General features: G+C 45.9%; 1 protein-coding gene across 2 annotated transcripts in view; it reads right to left on the reverse strand.

Moving 5' to 3' along the window:
• The window catches only part of SNX13 (sorting nexin 13), a 125,570-nt gene extending 109,643 nt beyond the window's left edge, over nt 1-15,927 (reverse strand). For both annotated transcript variants that reach the window (XM_043966043.1, XM_043966041.1), the window contains exon 1: nt 15,744-15,927. In XM_043966043.1, the coding sequence (XP_043821978.1) occupies nt 15,744-15,755 (12 nt within the window). In that variant the 5' untranslated portion in view covers nt 15,756-15,927. The remainder of the gene's footprint in view (nt 1-15,743) is intronic.
• Between the last annotated feature and the right edge of the window lie 1,465 nt (nt 15,928-17,392).

Genomic DNA, 17,392 nt, shown 5'->3' on the forward strand with positions numbered 1-17,392 from the left:
GCCTCGCACGTAGCCAGTGCTTTATGAATGCTTAGGCCCACTAGACAGAGGCTAGTGACTTGCCCAGGGTCACACAGCTAGCAGAGTCAGGTGTGAGATGGCAGTTGAGCTAGGGTCTCCCTGACTCCAAGGCTGGTGCTCTAGCGAGACAACCCAATGCCCCTCCCCCACCACCACTGCTTTGGTCCCATCTGCATCCTCAGGTCAAACACGGAGAAGGCACTAAACAAATGCTGAACAAGCCAGTGAGGTGTGAGAGAGCGGTTCGGTCCCAGAGTCCTGTCAGAAATTACACTATTTTGAAGATTATGGATTAAATCTTGGGGGGGGGGCTGTCCAAACATCTCACTGGGTTCAAAATTCTGGAGCCCGGCTCAGAGCAGCGCTCCAATGGCGTCTCTGTTGGAGATCCTCCATGTCAGATTTCCCAAACATGACATACGAGGCGGTTTGTGATCGCAGACAGAGGAGCAACCTTGGAGCCGGGGAGATGAGAAATTCAAGAGCTTCGGGGCGTCACGAGGAGCCTTATGGCCAAGAATGAGTCATCCCTTCACCTCTCACAGAGGAGAGGCTGATCTCCAAAAGTGGAGAGAGCTTCCTTCACGTGGGACATCCCAGCTCAGGACCCCAAGACACATCCTGTTTTCCTTGGTAACCTCCTCACCAAGCCCCTCCACTACCGTGTTCTATTGGGCAAGGAAGCCATAAAGAGGACCAACAACCCCTTTCTGTCCCCCCAAGGCCATGCACTATTCAAGAGAACAGTTTAGACAGAGATCAAAGCAGATCTGTCACTTGACCTCCAACTTTCTCACCCAGGCAAAGGGTGTTTCAGCAGAGCTGCCCCCTTTCTTCCTTCTGCAATCAAAGCTCTAGCACCTGGGGCGGCTAGGTGGCACAGTGGATAAAGCACCGGCCCTGGATTCAGGAGTACCTGAGTTGAAATCCGGCCTCAGACATTTGGCACTTACTAGCTGTGTGACCCTGGGCAAGTCACTTAACCCCCATTGCCCCGCAAAAAAAAAAAAAAAAAAAGGCTCTAGCACCTAATCTGATGACTCCAGAGGGGGTGCTGATTCACCAGAATTTCCTCTCAAATCTCTGAGTCAAATGATTTTCCCCAGGTGGTTGTCTTATGGCTTCCCTTGTTCCACCTTCTAAAATTTCAGTCTATATGCAGACTTTCAATCTGAAATCTAAACAAACACAGGAATCCCTTTGAAGGAAAACACATACATAAAGCAATCAAGATTCAAAGAGAGAGAGACTAAGAAAGAACTACCACATGCATGAACAAGAGCTACAACATACTTTAAACTCATTCAAGGAAACATAGATGGAAAATAATTTTGAAAATAATTTATTCTTTATAGCAAGAAAATTGAGTTTTACAAATAAAAATGACTCTCGAGCTCAGAAAGGCGGCTCAAAGGCAGCATGTCAATATAAAATGAACTTCACTGCACCAATGTTGTGGATCAAACTTAAGAGACCTGGCAACCTGTAAGGCCGTCAGGAAAGGTAATGCCCATTTGGGTTCTCTTCCCAATTCTTCTATTTACTTTTCAGGCGGTACTGCTATTGGTATACTTGACCAGCACACTATTTGTGGAGAAAGGTCACTCGGCTTCCTTTTCCTTTATGGACAATTTTCTCTCATGACCCCTCTGTCTCTGCCTTGCCACTAACCTCCTCATTATTCCTCTCCTGAGTACTTTCAGCAGGTGAAAGAAAAAACGATCCCCAGGAGCAAACACAAGTAAGAATTTTCATGATGGCTGCTCAGAAATGATACACTATCTCAATGGCAAAATCAATCAAAAGCACATGCTAACAACACAGCATCAAGACACCTATAAACACAAAATAATGCCAGGTTAAGTCATAAAATCACATTTCCCAAGCCATAAGCAAAATTTACTAGACACCATACTCAAGTGAAATAGGTCATCCTTAAGGATCACTAAAAAACCAGAAGGTCGAGTCATTTGACTACTTGGTGTTAACCTATTTAATTTAATAAAATATCTAGTTTACCACATTAAAGCTTGGAATTGTGGTCAAAGCCATTCTAACCCAATTAGCCCAACAGGGCTTTTTCCCCTTAAGTCCTTACTAAGCTCCAGCGACTGGGCTCAGAATTAGGACTGGACTTCAGAAACAAAGAAAGGCAACAAAACAGTGCCTCCAATGTGCTTATACAAGGACAGACAACATGTAGACTAAACGTTTCTTCATACAACTCTAACCCTGAGCTGAAAAGTACACACAATAAAAACTATGTGACTCCAGGCCATGTGACAAACCAGAGCCAAGCTCAAAGCTGATCTGGCATCTCAGAAGCCAGGCCAGATCAATCAATGAACAAACACTCACATGTGCTAGGCATCTTGGCCCAGTGGACAGAAAGCAAGCCCTAGAGAAAGGTCAAGCTGTGTTCAGTTCCCCCTCTGACACAGGCTGGGAGAGCATGGGCTAGTCATTCCTGCAACTTCTTACTGCCACAGACAACCTCTAAGATATAGGTTACCTAAATGACTTAGGCACAAATCTTGATATCATAAGCAAATTAGGGGAGTATATAAAAAATTCCTTGTCAGATATACAAATACAGGAAGAGTTTATGACCAAAGAAGAGATAGAAAGGATCATGGAGAAAAAAATGGGTAATTTTCATTATATAAAATTAAAAAGGGTTGGGCAGCTAGGTGGCACAGTGGATAAAGCACCAGCCCTGGATTCAGGAGGACCCGAGTTCAAATCCAGCCTTAGACACTTGACACTTATGAGCTGTGTGACCTTGGCCAAGTCACTTAACCCCCATTGTCCCTCGCACAAAAAAAAAAAACAAAAAAATTTAAAGGGTTAGCACAAACAAAATTAATGCAGCCAAAATCTGAAGGAAAGCAAGAAACTGAGGGGAAAAACTTTACAAGTTCCTCTGATAAAGATCTGATTTCTCAAATATATAGGAAAATGAGTCAAATGTATAAAAATACGAGCCATTCCACAATTGATAAATAGTATAAAGAACATGAACAGCTAATTTTCAGAAAAAGAAATCAAAGCTATCAAGTCACATGAAAAAATGCTCTAGATCACTCCTGATTAGAGAAATGCAAACTAAAACGACTCTGAGATACCGTGTCACAGTTTATCAGATTGCCTAACAAGACAGAAAAAGGAAATGGCAAATGCTGGAGGGGATGTGGAGCAACTGGGATGTGAAAGCACTGTTGGAGGAGTTGTGAACTGGTCTGACCATTCTAAAGAATTAGGAACTGTACCCACAGGGTAGCAGAGCTGTGCCTACATTCTGACCCAGTAATACCACTACTGCATCTGTATTCCAGAGATCAAAGATAAAGGAAAAGGACTTACATGTATAAGATATTGGCAGCAGCTTTTTTTTGTGACACCAAAGCACCAGGAACTGAGAGGATGCTCATCAACTGGGGAATGGCTGACCAAGGTATGGCAAATGACTGCAATGGAATACTATCCTGCTATAAGAAATGATGAGCAAGATGGTTCCAGAAAAACCTGACCGGAATGAAGAACTAATACAAAATGAAGCAAACAGAACCAGGAGAACACCGTACACAGTCACAGGAATTGTGTAATCAATTATAAAGGAATGAGTTACTCTGATCAATACAATGAGCCACAACAGTTAGAAAGGACTCGTGATCAAAAATGCTACCCACCTCCAGAGAGAGAAATGATGAACTCTGAGTGTAGATTAAAGAATTTTAAACAAATTATATTTAAAATTGTATTTTCCCAAATTACATGTGAAATACAAATTTTTACATCAATTTTTAAAAACCTTTGCGTTCCAAATTCTCTTCTCCCCTCCCCCACCCCACCCCAAGAACGCAAGCAATTCAATATAAGCTATACGTGAGCAGTCACGCAAAACATCTGCACAACAGCCAGGTTGTGAAAGAAAACAGGCAAAAACAAAGCTTCAGATAAAAGAACTAACAAGGAGCGCTGGGGGGCGCAGTGGATAGAGCACCAGCCCTGGAGTCAGGAGGATCTGAGTTTAAATCTGGCCTCAGACACTTGACACTTGCTAGCTGTGTGACCTTGGGCAAGTCACTTAACCCCAAATGTCCCACCAAAGAAAGAACTAAAAAAAAAATCATGCTTCAATCTGTATTCAGAACCATCAATTCTTTCTCTACAGATGGATTGCATTTTTCATAAGACCTTCAGAGTTGTCTTGGATCACTGGTATTGCTGAAAATAGCCAAGTCATTCACAGCACATCATTTCACAATATTGCTGTTATTTTGTATACAGTACATTTCACAGGTCTTTCTGATAGCACCCTCCTTGTCATTTTTTTATAGTAAACTACATTTATACAGTACTTTAAAGAGATATTTCCTTACCATAAACCCACTAGGTTGATTATTGCAACAACAGTAATAGATAACATTTATATAGTATCTTATACCTGACATCATCATTCGGTCATCATCGTCGATCAATCCCCATCTTCCTCTAACCATCATCAATCCATCAGTCACCAACACCATCTTACGTTACCCTTGCCTTTGCTTCAAAATGTTTTTCCCGGTTACTATTAACTGTTTCCCTCCATCCTATTTCCTCCCCATTATATTTACTCTATTTTCTATCAATTAAAGCATTTTAAAAATATTTTTTCTTGCCTTTTTTTTTGCAACATGGCTGATATGGAAATGTTTTGTATGACTTCACATGTAGAATGTGTATCATTTTCTTTTCAATGGGTGGAAGAGAGAGAATTTAGAACTGGAAATAAAAACTGAGAATAAAATTAATTGAAAATGTTTTTTTCTTTTTTTTTAAGTGAGGCAATTGGGGTTAAGTGACTTGCCCAGGGTCACACAGCTAGTAAGTGTTAGGTGTCTGAGGCCAGATTTGAACTCAGGTCCTCCTGACTCCAGGGCCAGTGCTCTATCCACTGTGCTACCTAGCTGCCCCGAAAATGTTTTTTTAAAAAGAGGACTAGGGCAGCTAGGTGGAGCACTGGATATAGCTGTTATGGGGCTATTCATGGCAGAGCTTTTCTACAGTAAGTCTCCAGAAGGTGGCATCATTCCAATTGTTACAAAGCACCGGCCCTGAATTCAGGAAGACCTGAGTTCAAATCCAACCTCGGCCACTTGACACTTACTAGCTGTGTGACCCTGGGCAAGTCACTTAACCCTCATTGCCCTGCAAAAAAACCCCAACAAACACAAAAAAAGGGGACTAGTTTACATAGCAGTCGCACGGGTAATCTCTTTTTTAAAAATTCCTCTGCTTAGCTTTTATTTCTTTTTTTCAAATAAACATTTTTATTTAAAGTTTTGAGTCCCAAATTCTATCCCTTCACCCCTCTCCCTGAGGCAGTAAGCAATTAGATATAGCTTATATATGTGCAATTATGTAAAACATTACCATATTAGTCATTTTGTATAAGAAAACAAAAGAAAAAATATGAAAGAAAGAAAATGAAACATAACATGCTTCAATCTGTGTTCAATAAGTATCAGTTCTTTCTTTAGAGATGGATAGTAAGCTTCATCATTAGTTCTTTGGGATTTTCTTGGATCAACGTTGTGCTACAAATAGTCATTCACAGTTCCTTTATGGAACAACATTGCTGTCTCTGTGCGCAATGTTCACTTCACTATACAACAGTTCATACAAGTCTTTCCAGGTCTTTCTGAAATCATCCTGCTTAACATTTCTAATAGCATAATAATATTCTATCACAATCATACACCACAGCTTGTTTAGCCATTCCCCAATTGTTGGGCATTCCTTTGATTTCCAATTCTTAGCCACCACAGAAAGAGAAGCTAGAAATATTTGTGTACAAATAGGTCTTTTTCTCTTTTTGGGGATGCCTTTGGGATATAGACCTAGCAGTGGTATTGCTGGATCAAAGGGTATGCACAGTTCTATAGCCCTTTGGGCAGAGTTCCAAACTGCTCTTCAGAATGATTGGATCTTTTCACAATTCCACCAACAGTGGATCGGTGCCCCAGTTTTCCCACATCCCTGGAGGTAATCTCTTTACCAGGGCTTACTTAAATGAAGAAATCATAGGGCTAGGTAAAAAAAAAAAAAAAGTCAGTCATACAGTGGAAAGACAAAAATTTAAGAGTCCCTGCCCCCAAAGAGTTGACATTGTAGTAAGAGAAATCAGTGATCTTATAAGCCTATAAATATAAAAGAAATACAAGTTAATGTGAGAGGGCAGGATATGAATAAATGGAAAGTTGAGGGTGGGGTTATCAGGAAAGGCTTCAGGTAGAAGGTAAAGCTTGAGGGAGGCCTTAAAGGAAGGTAGGGATTCTAAAGGGTGGAGGTGAGGAAGGCTTGTGTCATAGGCATACGAGACACCCCTGTACAGAGACAAGGTCAGTGTGATGGGACCAAGAAGGAATAAATGAGCATAAAACAGATTTTCTGGAAAAGCAGCCTGGAACCAGGTGGTCAAAGGGCTTTTAAACACCACAAAGAGGAGTCTGTATTTGGTCAGTCCTAGATCTGGAGGCAAAACTGGAGTTACTGGGCAGAGGTGAGATGAGGTCAGGCCTATGCTTTGGGAACAACACTTTGGCACATGCTGCAAGTGCACAGCATCCATAGGTTTTCCAACAGCCCTAACAACAAACCCTAACAGACCAAACCAAACCAAAGAGCAGAGATGAATTTCTCTAAGGGTCTGAGCAGAAAAAGACTTTCTTTTTAAATTTCTTTGCCCTGAGCCAAGCAGGGCAGGAACAATTATTAAAGTCAGTGTATAATATACTTGATATAAGATATAAATAAAGCACCCCCTCACTCTGAATCTCTGACCAGCAAGTGAATTTCAGACTCACAGAAAGTCACAACATGGAGCCAAGCCTGTAGAAGCCTAAAGCAGAATGCTCTTGAGGACTTGCTCAGCAAGTGTTGATCTCAGACTGCTGCGTCCCAAGAAAGTGTCTCCCACCTCGGGGCAGCTCTTACTGTGAAGCTGCTTTGGGGTTCGGGTTTGTTGGTTAATTTTTCCTGACAGCCTAAGCCAGTCCAGCCGCTGCCGCTGCTGCGGCTGCTCGTCCACCCTGTGGGTTTAGTCGATCAGATCCTTGAAGAAAGCTCAAGGGCCCTCCTACCCACCCTCACCCCCACATCTTTTCTCCAGCCTAGCAATCCCCTTGGATGTGCTCACTGGAGCAGCTGAGGCAAATGGAAGGGGCAGCTAAGACAGCTGGCATCCCAGGGACAGAGATGGAGCTGGTGAGTATGAAAACCAGACTCCACCTGATGGAGGGAAAGGGCATCTAATGAATCTCAGTGGCCAAGGGTGATGAAAATAAGGGAGCTCCCTCAAATGGAGAACAGCTGAACAAATGGGAATAAGTGAATATAATAAAATTTGATTGTGCCATAAAGGAATGAGAATTTGAGAAACATGGAGAGACTCACATGAAACGACACAGCGCAAAGTCAGCAGAACCAGGAGAAATTTATACAATTACCACACTACTGCAAGAGGCAACAACTCTGACCAACCCAGGGGCTCTGAAGTAGTGACCCAATCACGACTTCAAAAAGACTCTCTTCAGGGAAGCAACAGACTGAATACACAGAACCAGACTGGGGCAAGTGGTTGATTTGTTTTGACTGACATATGAAAATGTTTCTAGAAGGAAGAGTCAAGTTGATGGGTCTAGACATGGGAAAAGAAAAACAAAAGTCATGATACTGTATTCATCAAAATTAATTATTTTAACTGTAAAAGATTCCTTAACAAATTTAGGTGGTTGTATTGATATGTAATATTAAATATTCAATAAAACTTAATTAGAAAAATTTAGTTTTTAAAAAGTGAATATTTACTGGAGAAAATACAGTCAAGTTGGGAAACCTAACAAAGGAGGGGTACCTGCAGTGTTTGGCCCAACGTCCCATTGGATCTCTTGTCACCCCCTCCTTCTATATGCCTGATGTCATGGCTCATGCTCCAGAACCCTCACATAGCTATCCCTAGAACTGGGAAAGTAAACCCAAGGGAAAGCTGGAGTCAGCTCCACCAGCCAACAAGCATTCGTTATGCATTTACTATGTGCCAGGGCCTGTGCTGGGCACTAGGGCATAAAAGTCTAAGAAGCAGCAGTCCCTGCCCCCAACGGGTGATGTGTAATTTAAAATTCTAAATGTGGGTTCTAATCTGTCCCCCCAGTTTTGGGGGGAAACTGACTAAAATCACTGATAAACGAGTTTAGGATTTTTAAGGGTTTATTGAAAAAATATTAAAAGAAAGAAAGATTGAGAACAGATTTCCTATAACCTGGCAAATCTAGCCTTCCTAATCTCCCCCTTCTGAAGTTCTCTGCCATCAAGTCTCGAAGTCAAAGAGGAAGAACTCTCTCCCCAGCCTCTGCTTCCTGCTTCATGTTCCCCTCCCAGAAATGGGAGGTTCTTCAAGCTGATTAGCTAATGTCATTCAAATTCATTGGTTCACTGGACCCGAGGGTGGTCTGGATGTAAAGTTCAAAGTTTTTAGCTTCTGAGAACAATTACTTTCTTAAGTACCAGCCAGATGTGTTTACAATCTAGTTAACTGTCAGCAGTCAGTCACCTAATCCAATTCAATCAATTTAAACCAATCTCCAGGTGGGCCCCTGAGTATCTGTTAAATCTCATCTATCACATTCCATTATCTTGACACAGTGAGAGAACATGGACAAGGCACCAGGAGCTGGGGTGGGGGTGGTCAGGAAGGGCTTCACTGAGCTGAGCCCTGGAGAAAATGACAGGTGGTCACTCTCACACACACACACACACACACACACACACACTCACTCACACTCACACACACACACACACACACACACACACACTCACTCACACACTGCATGTGTGGACAGACTTCATCCTACATAGAAATAGTCACAAACTTTCTCAAACAAGACAAGATAGAAAACAAATCACCCACATATATTTAGTCTGCTGCTGATATCAGGCTACAGTTCCCCAAGTTATCTTGTCTGTATCTCCTGCCTCCAAATACATTCGACAAACATTAAGCACCCGGCCTGTGGGAAGGCACAGAAGACACACAGACCCAGTTAAAACAACTCTCTGCCCTCCCCTTGCCCTCGGAATCCTGCAGGGGGTATGTGGCACTTCTAGAGCAGCCCTGCATTAGGGCGGCTCCTATCAGAGCTGTTCTCCACAGGGAGCAGAAGCTCCCTGTCCTGACCCTGGGGATGGCACCCTCAGCACTCAGAGACCCTTCTCTTCATTTGTGAGCAGTTCCCCTTGAGGAAACATTTCGGGTCCACCAGGTAACTCTTGAGAAACCAATCGATATGACTACCTAGTAACCCTCTCTCTAGCTTTACTGCAAATTTGACTATGGGGGGCAGCTAGGTGGCGCAGTGGATAAAGCACTGGCCCTGGATTCAGGAGGACCTGGGTTCAAATCCGGCCTCAGACACTTGACACTTACTAGCTGTGTGACACTGGGCAAGTCACTTAACCCCCATTGCCCCACAAAAAAAAAAAAATTTGACTATCAAGCCCAGAAACTAGAGGTCAAGGTGTGGGTCTCTCTCTGGAAGGACAAACACTTTCTGCTTACTTGCTCTTCCATCTCCTTTCTTCCTAATGCTGTTCAAGTCTAACTGCCTGCCTTAAAAAGAACCTTCCTTCCTTGAACTGAATTCTGACCTTTGCTCTCTCCCCAGTTTCTTCAGCATCAAAAAGCCTCCAAGCTTCAAATGGTGGCCAAACTCAGCTTGACCAACCCATTCACTCCATCTCAGTCATAGATCTTACGGTGCATCCATGAAGCTCACGACTGATAGGCCCAGTGCCATTAGCCAGCTGCAACCACGATGGACAGAATGCAACCCAATCCCCTGTGGGCTAGCTGCGTACAAATCACTCTTTAATCTTTGTCTATTTATAAAAATGTATAAAAGAAACTAAAAGAAACCAACTTTGACAACCTGGTTCCTGTTGAGCTTTCCAGAAAGTCTCTTTAGCATCTATATAGAGCATGGGGGGGGGGGGGAGCGGAGTCAGGAAGTTATGACATGTCAGTGATATGTACCTGAACTGAGACAGAGGCTTTGTGAGGAGAAAGGAGTCCAATGAGAGATGCTGGGGAGGTAGGAATGATGGCCCATGAGAAGATATGTAAGAACATGAGGGTAAACAAGAGTCAAGGATGTCACCAAAGGGAGCCTGGTAGATCAGAAGAATGGTGGTACCTTCGACAGAATAGAAAAGTCTGAAGAGCTGTGAGCCATGAGAGGGAAGAGGAAGAGAATGGGCCTCCTTTTGGACTTGTTGAGTTTGAAATGTCTCTTGGTTGAAGTGGAAGTGAAAGGTCAGGAGAGAGCCTGGGGCTGGAGATCAGCTCTTCTATCTTAAGCTCTCCTAATCCTCTTTCTCTCCTTTTCTCTTCATTACACATTTGATCCAAAATTCCCCGAGACTATGGCGTCCACAGGGAACAAGCCTGAGAGACACACCAGTAACTAGGAAAAAATGTTGAGTGAAATTCAAGATAAGAACCACAAACACTTATCAGGGGAAGAAATCTCCCCCTAAAATCTACACCAAGTTTACTTCCTCATTCTCTTTCTTATCAGACCTGCCTCAGGACAAGCACCTTCCCGGAAAATACCCAGTAAATTCTTTTTTTGTTGTTTTGCTTTGTTTTGATTTATTTACTAACAACCAGCATGAGATGTTTTATTTTACACGAAGAGTATTTTAGATATCCTTATAACTTCAATAAAGTCAGTTCTTTTGTGGGCTTGGCTGGAAACTTGACCACCATTTCTAACATAGTTTCTAATAGGAAAACGCATGCAGACCTCCAAAGAACTAAGAAATTTTGGGAAGTAGTATGGGGACAGCAGGAACACTAATGACCTACTGGGAGCACCTGAACTGGTCCAGCTGAGAGGAGAATCAACTGAAAAGTCTACCAGAGAAGGCCCCAGCCTCTACCTCCCTTTTCGCACTTGGCACAATGCCTGGCACAGAGCAGGTGCTCCCTGAAGGCTTGTTGGCTCGCCTTGAGGTCCGACATACCACTGCTGTGTGTATACCCTAAAGAGGTCAAACCCAGAAGGAAAATGCCAGCTAAATGAAACTATTTCTAGAGGGACTTTTGGTATTAGGAAAAAAACTAGAAATAAAGGTGGTTCCTTTAGGGAACCACCAGACAAGGAGCAGTAAAGTCTTTTGTCCTAAGAAAAAACACATATTCCAAATTTAAAGAAACTTGGAAAGACTTTCTATGAAGGGCTTCTGGGCAGAGGAAGCAGAAGTAAGGAAACAATGTACCCTACGGGACCAGGAAAATGTGGCAAAAAGCAAACCACACTGAACAGCATTGTATGGCTTCTTACAGGAATGCCCGGCCTTGAGTTCAAAGGGAAACACGTCTCCCTCCAATATCCCAAGTGGTGGCAGGCCAGAGGCACAAAGAGAGGCCTACACCATCCCACAGAGCAAAGGAAATGGGTCAGTCTGTTGGGCTTACCTATATTCTGTCACATAGATGGCTTCTATTGGGGAGTGAAGGATGCTAGGGAACAACATGGTTACAAAAGCAAGTACAATAAGACCTTTTAAAAAGCATTTGTAAACAAGGGCCCAGGGGCAAAGGGAAGCCACCCACAATGTTCCTGCAATAGGTGGATCATCACACGGAGCTTATCTCAAGGTGGGGCCTCGATGGCAAAACTGCCAAGCAGAAGGAATTGTTTCATTCTGGGTACTTCTAGCTCTAGGACATAGCATGGTGCCTGGCACATAGCAGGTGCTTAATCAATAACTGCTGTCTGATTTAGCCAGCAGATCTGGAAGTCTATCACAGTTCTCTCGATGGCAGGTGGGTGGTGAAGTAGACAATGACAGACTTGGAATCTCAAAGATCTAAGTTCAAATTCAGCCTCAGACACATGCTGGCTGTGTGACCCTGGGCAAGTCACTTAACCGCTGCCTGCCTGCCTCAGTTTCCTCGCCTGTAAAATAGGGGCAAAAAGAGCACCTACCTTTCAGGGTTGTGAGGCCCAAATGGGCTAATATTTACAAAGTCCTTTATAGAAATGCTTACTATTATTTTTACACTATAGTTGTGTCATCCTGAACAAGTCTCTGAATCTCTGAGAGTCATGATTCTTCACTTGGAAAAGGATAAAAATATAGTTTCTAGGGCTCTCTCTCTAGCTCTAATGATTGATGAGTCTGTAAGAATACTAAATTAACCAGACTATCCAATTCCTGAATCACTCTGCACAAATAGAAGATTTCTAAAAAGGACATTTTACACAGTATTTTCAAGTAACCCATTAATAATGCCCCCCCAGAAAAAAAATGTTAAGAGTAACGTTTACCCAACATTACAAATGGGGGAAAAAGGAAAATTAAGAGATGAAGGAAGCAAAAGGAGAAGTTTTCCTTTACTCTTGTGGAGAGAAAGATATAAAATGCATTGAACACTAAAGGAACATCTTTTGTAAAGTAGCTAAGTATCAACTAGTCTGAATGAAAATAAAGATTGAAGCTAGAAAACCTAAAGCAAGGATAACTGCACACGTGTGGATCATTTCTGTAAGAAAACAGTAAGAAATGAAAATACCAATAAAGTCATTTTTAATACTATAAATGACATCTCTGAAAGAGCTTCACACTATCTCGTTTTCACAGTTGCTAAGTTCAGTACATCGGTTTCCTCAGCTGAGAAATTTCCCCTTTCAGTTTGACTTCATATTGTCCCTATTAGGCTTTGCTTATGTCTGCCCACTGCTGGAGCATCTAAATTTGTTGTGACCAAGGACAAGGCAGCTTTATCTAATTCTCTCACTACAGATAGCAAGATACATCAATGTTCTTGGCCTCCCCACCTTGGGACAAAAGCAACCACAAATAATATCCTGTACTAGTGATAACCAAGGGCAAGAAGGAGACACACACAAAACAATATGACTGATGTACAAAGGAGCAGAACCTTGAGAAACCAGTTTCATTATTACAGTTTCAAGTATCACAGGTCAAATCCTACCCATCCAGACATAACTAACATAAGCCTGACATAAAGAGGAAAGGGGAACCCATACAATGGTTGCTATAATATCATTTACTCTAAAATTCATTCTTAAGTTGACAATTTGAGAAAATCTGCCCATAAATTATATTTTTAAATGTAAGGAATATTTTGCCAGATTGTATCAAAGGTCTTTAGGGTCAATGCAATTAGCAACATCTACTTAAACTGAAATTTCATTCAAACAATTTACAATCCCATTACATTTTTTAAAAAACACAACTAAGAAAACTGAAGGCAACCTCTGAAAAGGTCAAAAGAAGAATGTTGCCAATTAAATCAAAAAGCAAGAGTTTGCTAGATATGTGGATATGTTGACAATACTGATCAATCCAGCTTTCTATCATTAAATTTTAGTATTTTCAGCATTAACCTATTCACCCTTCACAAATCACATTTTAAGAAATTCCAAACTTCCCTGGAAGACAGTCATACATTATTATAAGCGTGTATTAACTCTAGAATGTGGAAGTGCTAACCTGAAATCAGCAGTCATACTCAAATTAATTTAAACACTACACCTTGCTGACCTTTTGCTAAAAGACTGCCCAAGTAGTCAACAGTAGACAAGCTTTCTATTCACAAAATAACTTGAAGCTTTTCTTTTGAAGGACAACCCTCGCTTCACCCTCCTAAGGCTACAGGCAGCATGAAAGCTTCCACTGTGGGCCTGGTAAGGGTTTATGTACACCCTGAAAAAGGGTGCCAGGCTACCAAAGGTCCCAGAGAAGAATGGTCATCTACCCAGTCATGGAGAAGTCAAGGAAAGGAAGAGTCCAAAGACATGTGAACAGGATATTAATGACATAGAGAGGCAGACAGACACACTGTTGTTGCCCAGAAAGACTTAAAATCTAGAGGAAAATAAACCAGTTAAGTTCTTCAACATCCCCTTTTCACACAATACCAAACACTGACCTACAAACATTTCCACACATTGGCCAACTGTATGACCTCAAGCTAGCCTTAGTTTCTGGAAAATGGGCCTAATAACTCCTATAATACACAGCACCCCTAGGGCTCTTGCAAACCTGAAAGGATCCCAGAAACATCAGTCTCGGTGTGCACAACTCCACGCAAAGAACACTTTCTATCCCTGCTCAGCCAATGCCAACCCCGGCACTGCCATCTTTCTCCTCCTTCTCAAGGCTCTGGTGCTGTAGCCCAGACAAGGCGGCCCGCTGCCCTTACCAGGGACAATGGTGGAGCTCGGCTCGGTCCACAGCGGGAGCCGGACTTAGCAAGCCTTCTAAGGGCAGACCACACTGCGTTCTTTTCCCAGTCCTCGGACCAGGGACCCCAAAGGCCCCAGAGACCAAGCCCTCTAAACCCCCCGCCCGAGATACATTCTAACTGGGGGAGGGAGGGGCGGGCCGCTTTACATCTGTGACCCCGTTGGAACGATCCTGGGAGAGCAATGATGGGTGACATTTCTCAGTTAGAGAGGAGGAAACCGAGAGGTTGAGTGACTTCCCCCGCCGCATTCGAATTCGGGTCTTCCTGCCTCGAACAGGGCCTCCCTCCCCCAAGTTTGCAAGCCCCCGGACGGGCACGAAGCGCCACCTGCCCCCTGCTCCGGGCGCCTTCCTAAGCCTGGGCGTGCCAAGGGCCTTCGGGGTCTGAGCCTCGCGCCTCTTTACCCGGCCTGGCAAAACTCTTGTCGGGGCGATCCCGAGAAACCCCAAGATCAGGGACAAGGGCCGGTCTGAAAGCCGCCCGTCCAGCGGTGGCCAAGCCCCAGGAGCCGGGCACCCTCCCGGGGGCCATCCCTCCGGCCTGCCTCAGTTTACCGTTGGGCCGGATGAAAGGGATGCGCAGACCCGGGGCAACCGGAGCTCGGCGCCGGGCCGGGGACCCCGAGTCCGAAGCTCTGCCCCTTCCCAGAGGGGAGCCTGGGGGGCCCCGACTTCGGGATACCCCAAGACCCCGCCCCAACCCCCCCCCCGGTCCCCAGGAACAAGCCGTCACGAAGCATCCGTGGGCACGGCCCCAGCCGCAGAGCAGGATCAGGGTAAGTGGGGTGCGAGGGGGCCGGGATCCGGACTCTGCCCCCGCCCGCCCCGACCTCAGTCTACCGGTCTGTGGTAGGGGGCCCCGCCGGCCTGGGCGCCGGTCCCGCCTCGGACACCGGCCATCTGACCAGCCTCGGGCTGACAGGGAGTCGAGTCTCTCTGCAAAGGCAGAGCAAGGCGAGCGGCCGGGGGCCGGGTTCGAATCCTGCCGGGGACGCCCCTTAGCGGGGTGACCTTGGGCTGGTCACTCCCCATCTCTGGGTCCCGCGGACCGGGGCGGGGAGCTGGGCTCGGGGGCGGGACCCGCGGGACCCGGGTTCCAATCGTGCCACGGCACTGCCCGCACCCCCCGCCCATGACCTTGGGCCGGTCGCGCCCCCTTCCCCCTCCCAGCCAGTCGGGCCTCAGTTTCCCCTCGAGTCCACGGCAGGGTCTGGCCCGGGAGCTCGCGGGGATGAGCCCCTTCCCCTGGGAGGGCCTCAGTTTCCCCTCCCGTCCCCAGCGGGAGCTGTCCGCCTCGGGGCCCGCGAGGCGGCTCCGCGTCCCGGGGCGCCCGGGCGGCCGGGGAGGCCCCGGGCCGGGAGGGGAGGCCCCGGGCAGGTACGGGCCGGGCCGGCGCTTACCTCTGTTAACATTACTAAAACCCCGGGGAAGCGCGCTCTCCCCTAGCCCCGCCGCATGGCCACGGCCGGAGCCGCCGCCGCTCGTCCCGCTGTGCCCCGGGCCCGGGCGGCGGCTTCACTCGGCTCCGCGGGCGGCCCCCGCTCCGGCTCCTCGGCACCGCCGCGCCGCCATCTTGGGGAGCGACGTCCGCGGCCCCGCGCGGCGTGCACGCCCATTGGCTGGCCGGGGCCGCCGCCGTCACGTGGGACGGGTCGCCATGACGCCGGCGCCGGCACTGGAGAGGGGCGGGGCGGGAGAGAGGAGAGGAAGGAAGGGGAGGAGGGGAGGGGAGGGGAGAGGGATGGAGAGAGGAAGGAGAGAGGGAGGGAGGGGGAGGGGAAGGAGAGAGGGAGGGAGAGAGGGGGAGGGGTGGAAGGAGGGAAGGGGAGGAGGGGAGGAAGGGTGGGGGAGGAGGAGAGGAGAAGGGAGGGGGAGGGAGAGGGAGGGAGAGAGGGAGGAGATGGGGGGAGGTGGAAGGGGGGGAAGAGGAAGGGGGGGAGGAAGAAGGGGGAAGAACAGCCCCCTAACAGAGCTAACATTTGCATCGCACCTACTAAATGCCAGGCACTGGGCTAAGTATTTTATAATTATTTTCTCATTTGATACAACCACCCTGGGAGGTAAAAGTGCTGCTACTATGCCCATTTTACAGCTGAGGAAACTGAGGCAGACCAAGGTGAAGCTCATCTAGTAAGTGCCTGAGGCCAGATTTGTGCCCAGGTCTTCCTGACTCGTGGCCCAGGGCTTTATGGGCTGCATGGCCTAGCTGACTTCAATACATAATAATTATAGGTAAATAACATTGTAATAATATGTAACTTTTACATTTGCAAAAACCCTTTTCTGATGTTCCCTTCATTACAGGGACCTGAGAGCATCCTACCTCCCCTTCCCTTCCCCATCTGACTGAAGAAATCGAGGCCCAGGTCTGTCAATTGGATAATGGGAGCTGGGATAGGAATCTAAAATCTATTCCAGACCCAGATCCTACCTTTACAGATAGATGCAACAGCTGAATCCAAGGGAAGCCTGTCGGACCCAAACTCAGCACCTGTGACCCCACATCCAGCTCCTTTCCCCTGAGCCATACTAGGAAATCAATAGTCCCCTCAATTATTGGATGGGCTAAGAAAGTGGCTCAAGGAAAAAAAAAAGGAAGAAAAGCTTTGAACAGCGGATGGACCTGGCCAAGTACATGAAGGAGAGACTGAACGAGAGGACACCATTTGGAAGACGCCCCACATTTGTTTGCAAGATGTCACAGGCAGAAAGTTTCCAGAAAGATCATACAGTGAGCTCCTGCATGAGATGATGAACTCCCTGCGGGAAGGAGCTTTCTCTCTGTTCTTTTGTAGCCCCAGTGCTTACACAGGGCTTGGCACATCTAGACACTTCATGACTGTTCATGAAGCACCAAGCTTCCCTGGAGAGACCAAGGCAAGACTCTTACATTCTAGTGGGACGAAGGCTCATTATTTCAAGGACCCTGCAATTCTATCTACTCAGTTGCCTTGGAGAGCTGTGGAGGGAGGGACCACCTCTGCAGTCAATCATGACAAGCCCCTGCTCTTGGCCTGTCAGAATTAGGATCTTGTGCTCACTGATGGAG

The sequence above is a fragment of the Dromiciops gliroides genome, chromosome 5 (assembly GCF_019393635.1).
Source record: "Dromiciops gliroides isolate mDroGli1 chromosome 5, mDroGli1.pri, whole genome shotgun sequence".
NCBI classification, from domain to species: Eukaryota; Metazoa; Chordata; class Mammalia; order Microbiotheria; family Microbiotheriidae; genus Dromiciops; species Dromiciops gliroides.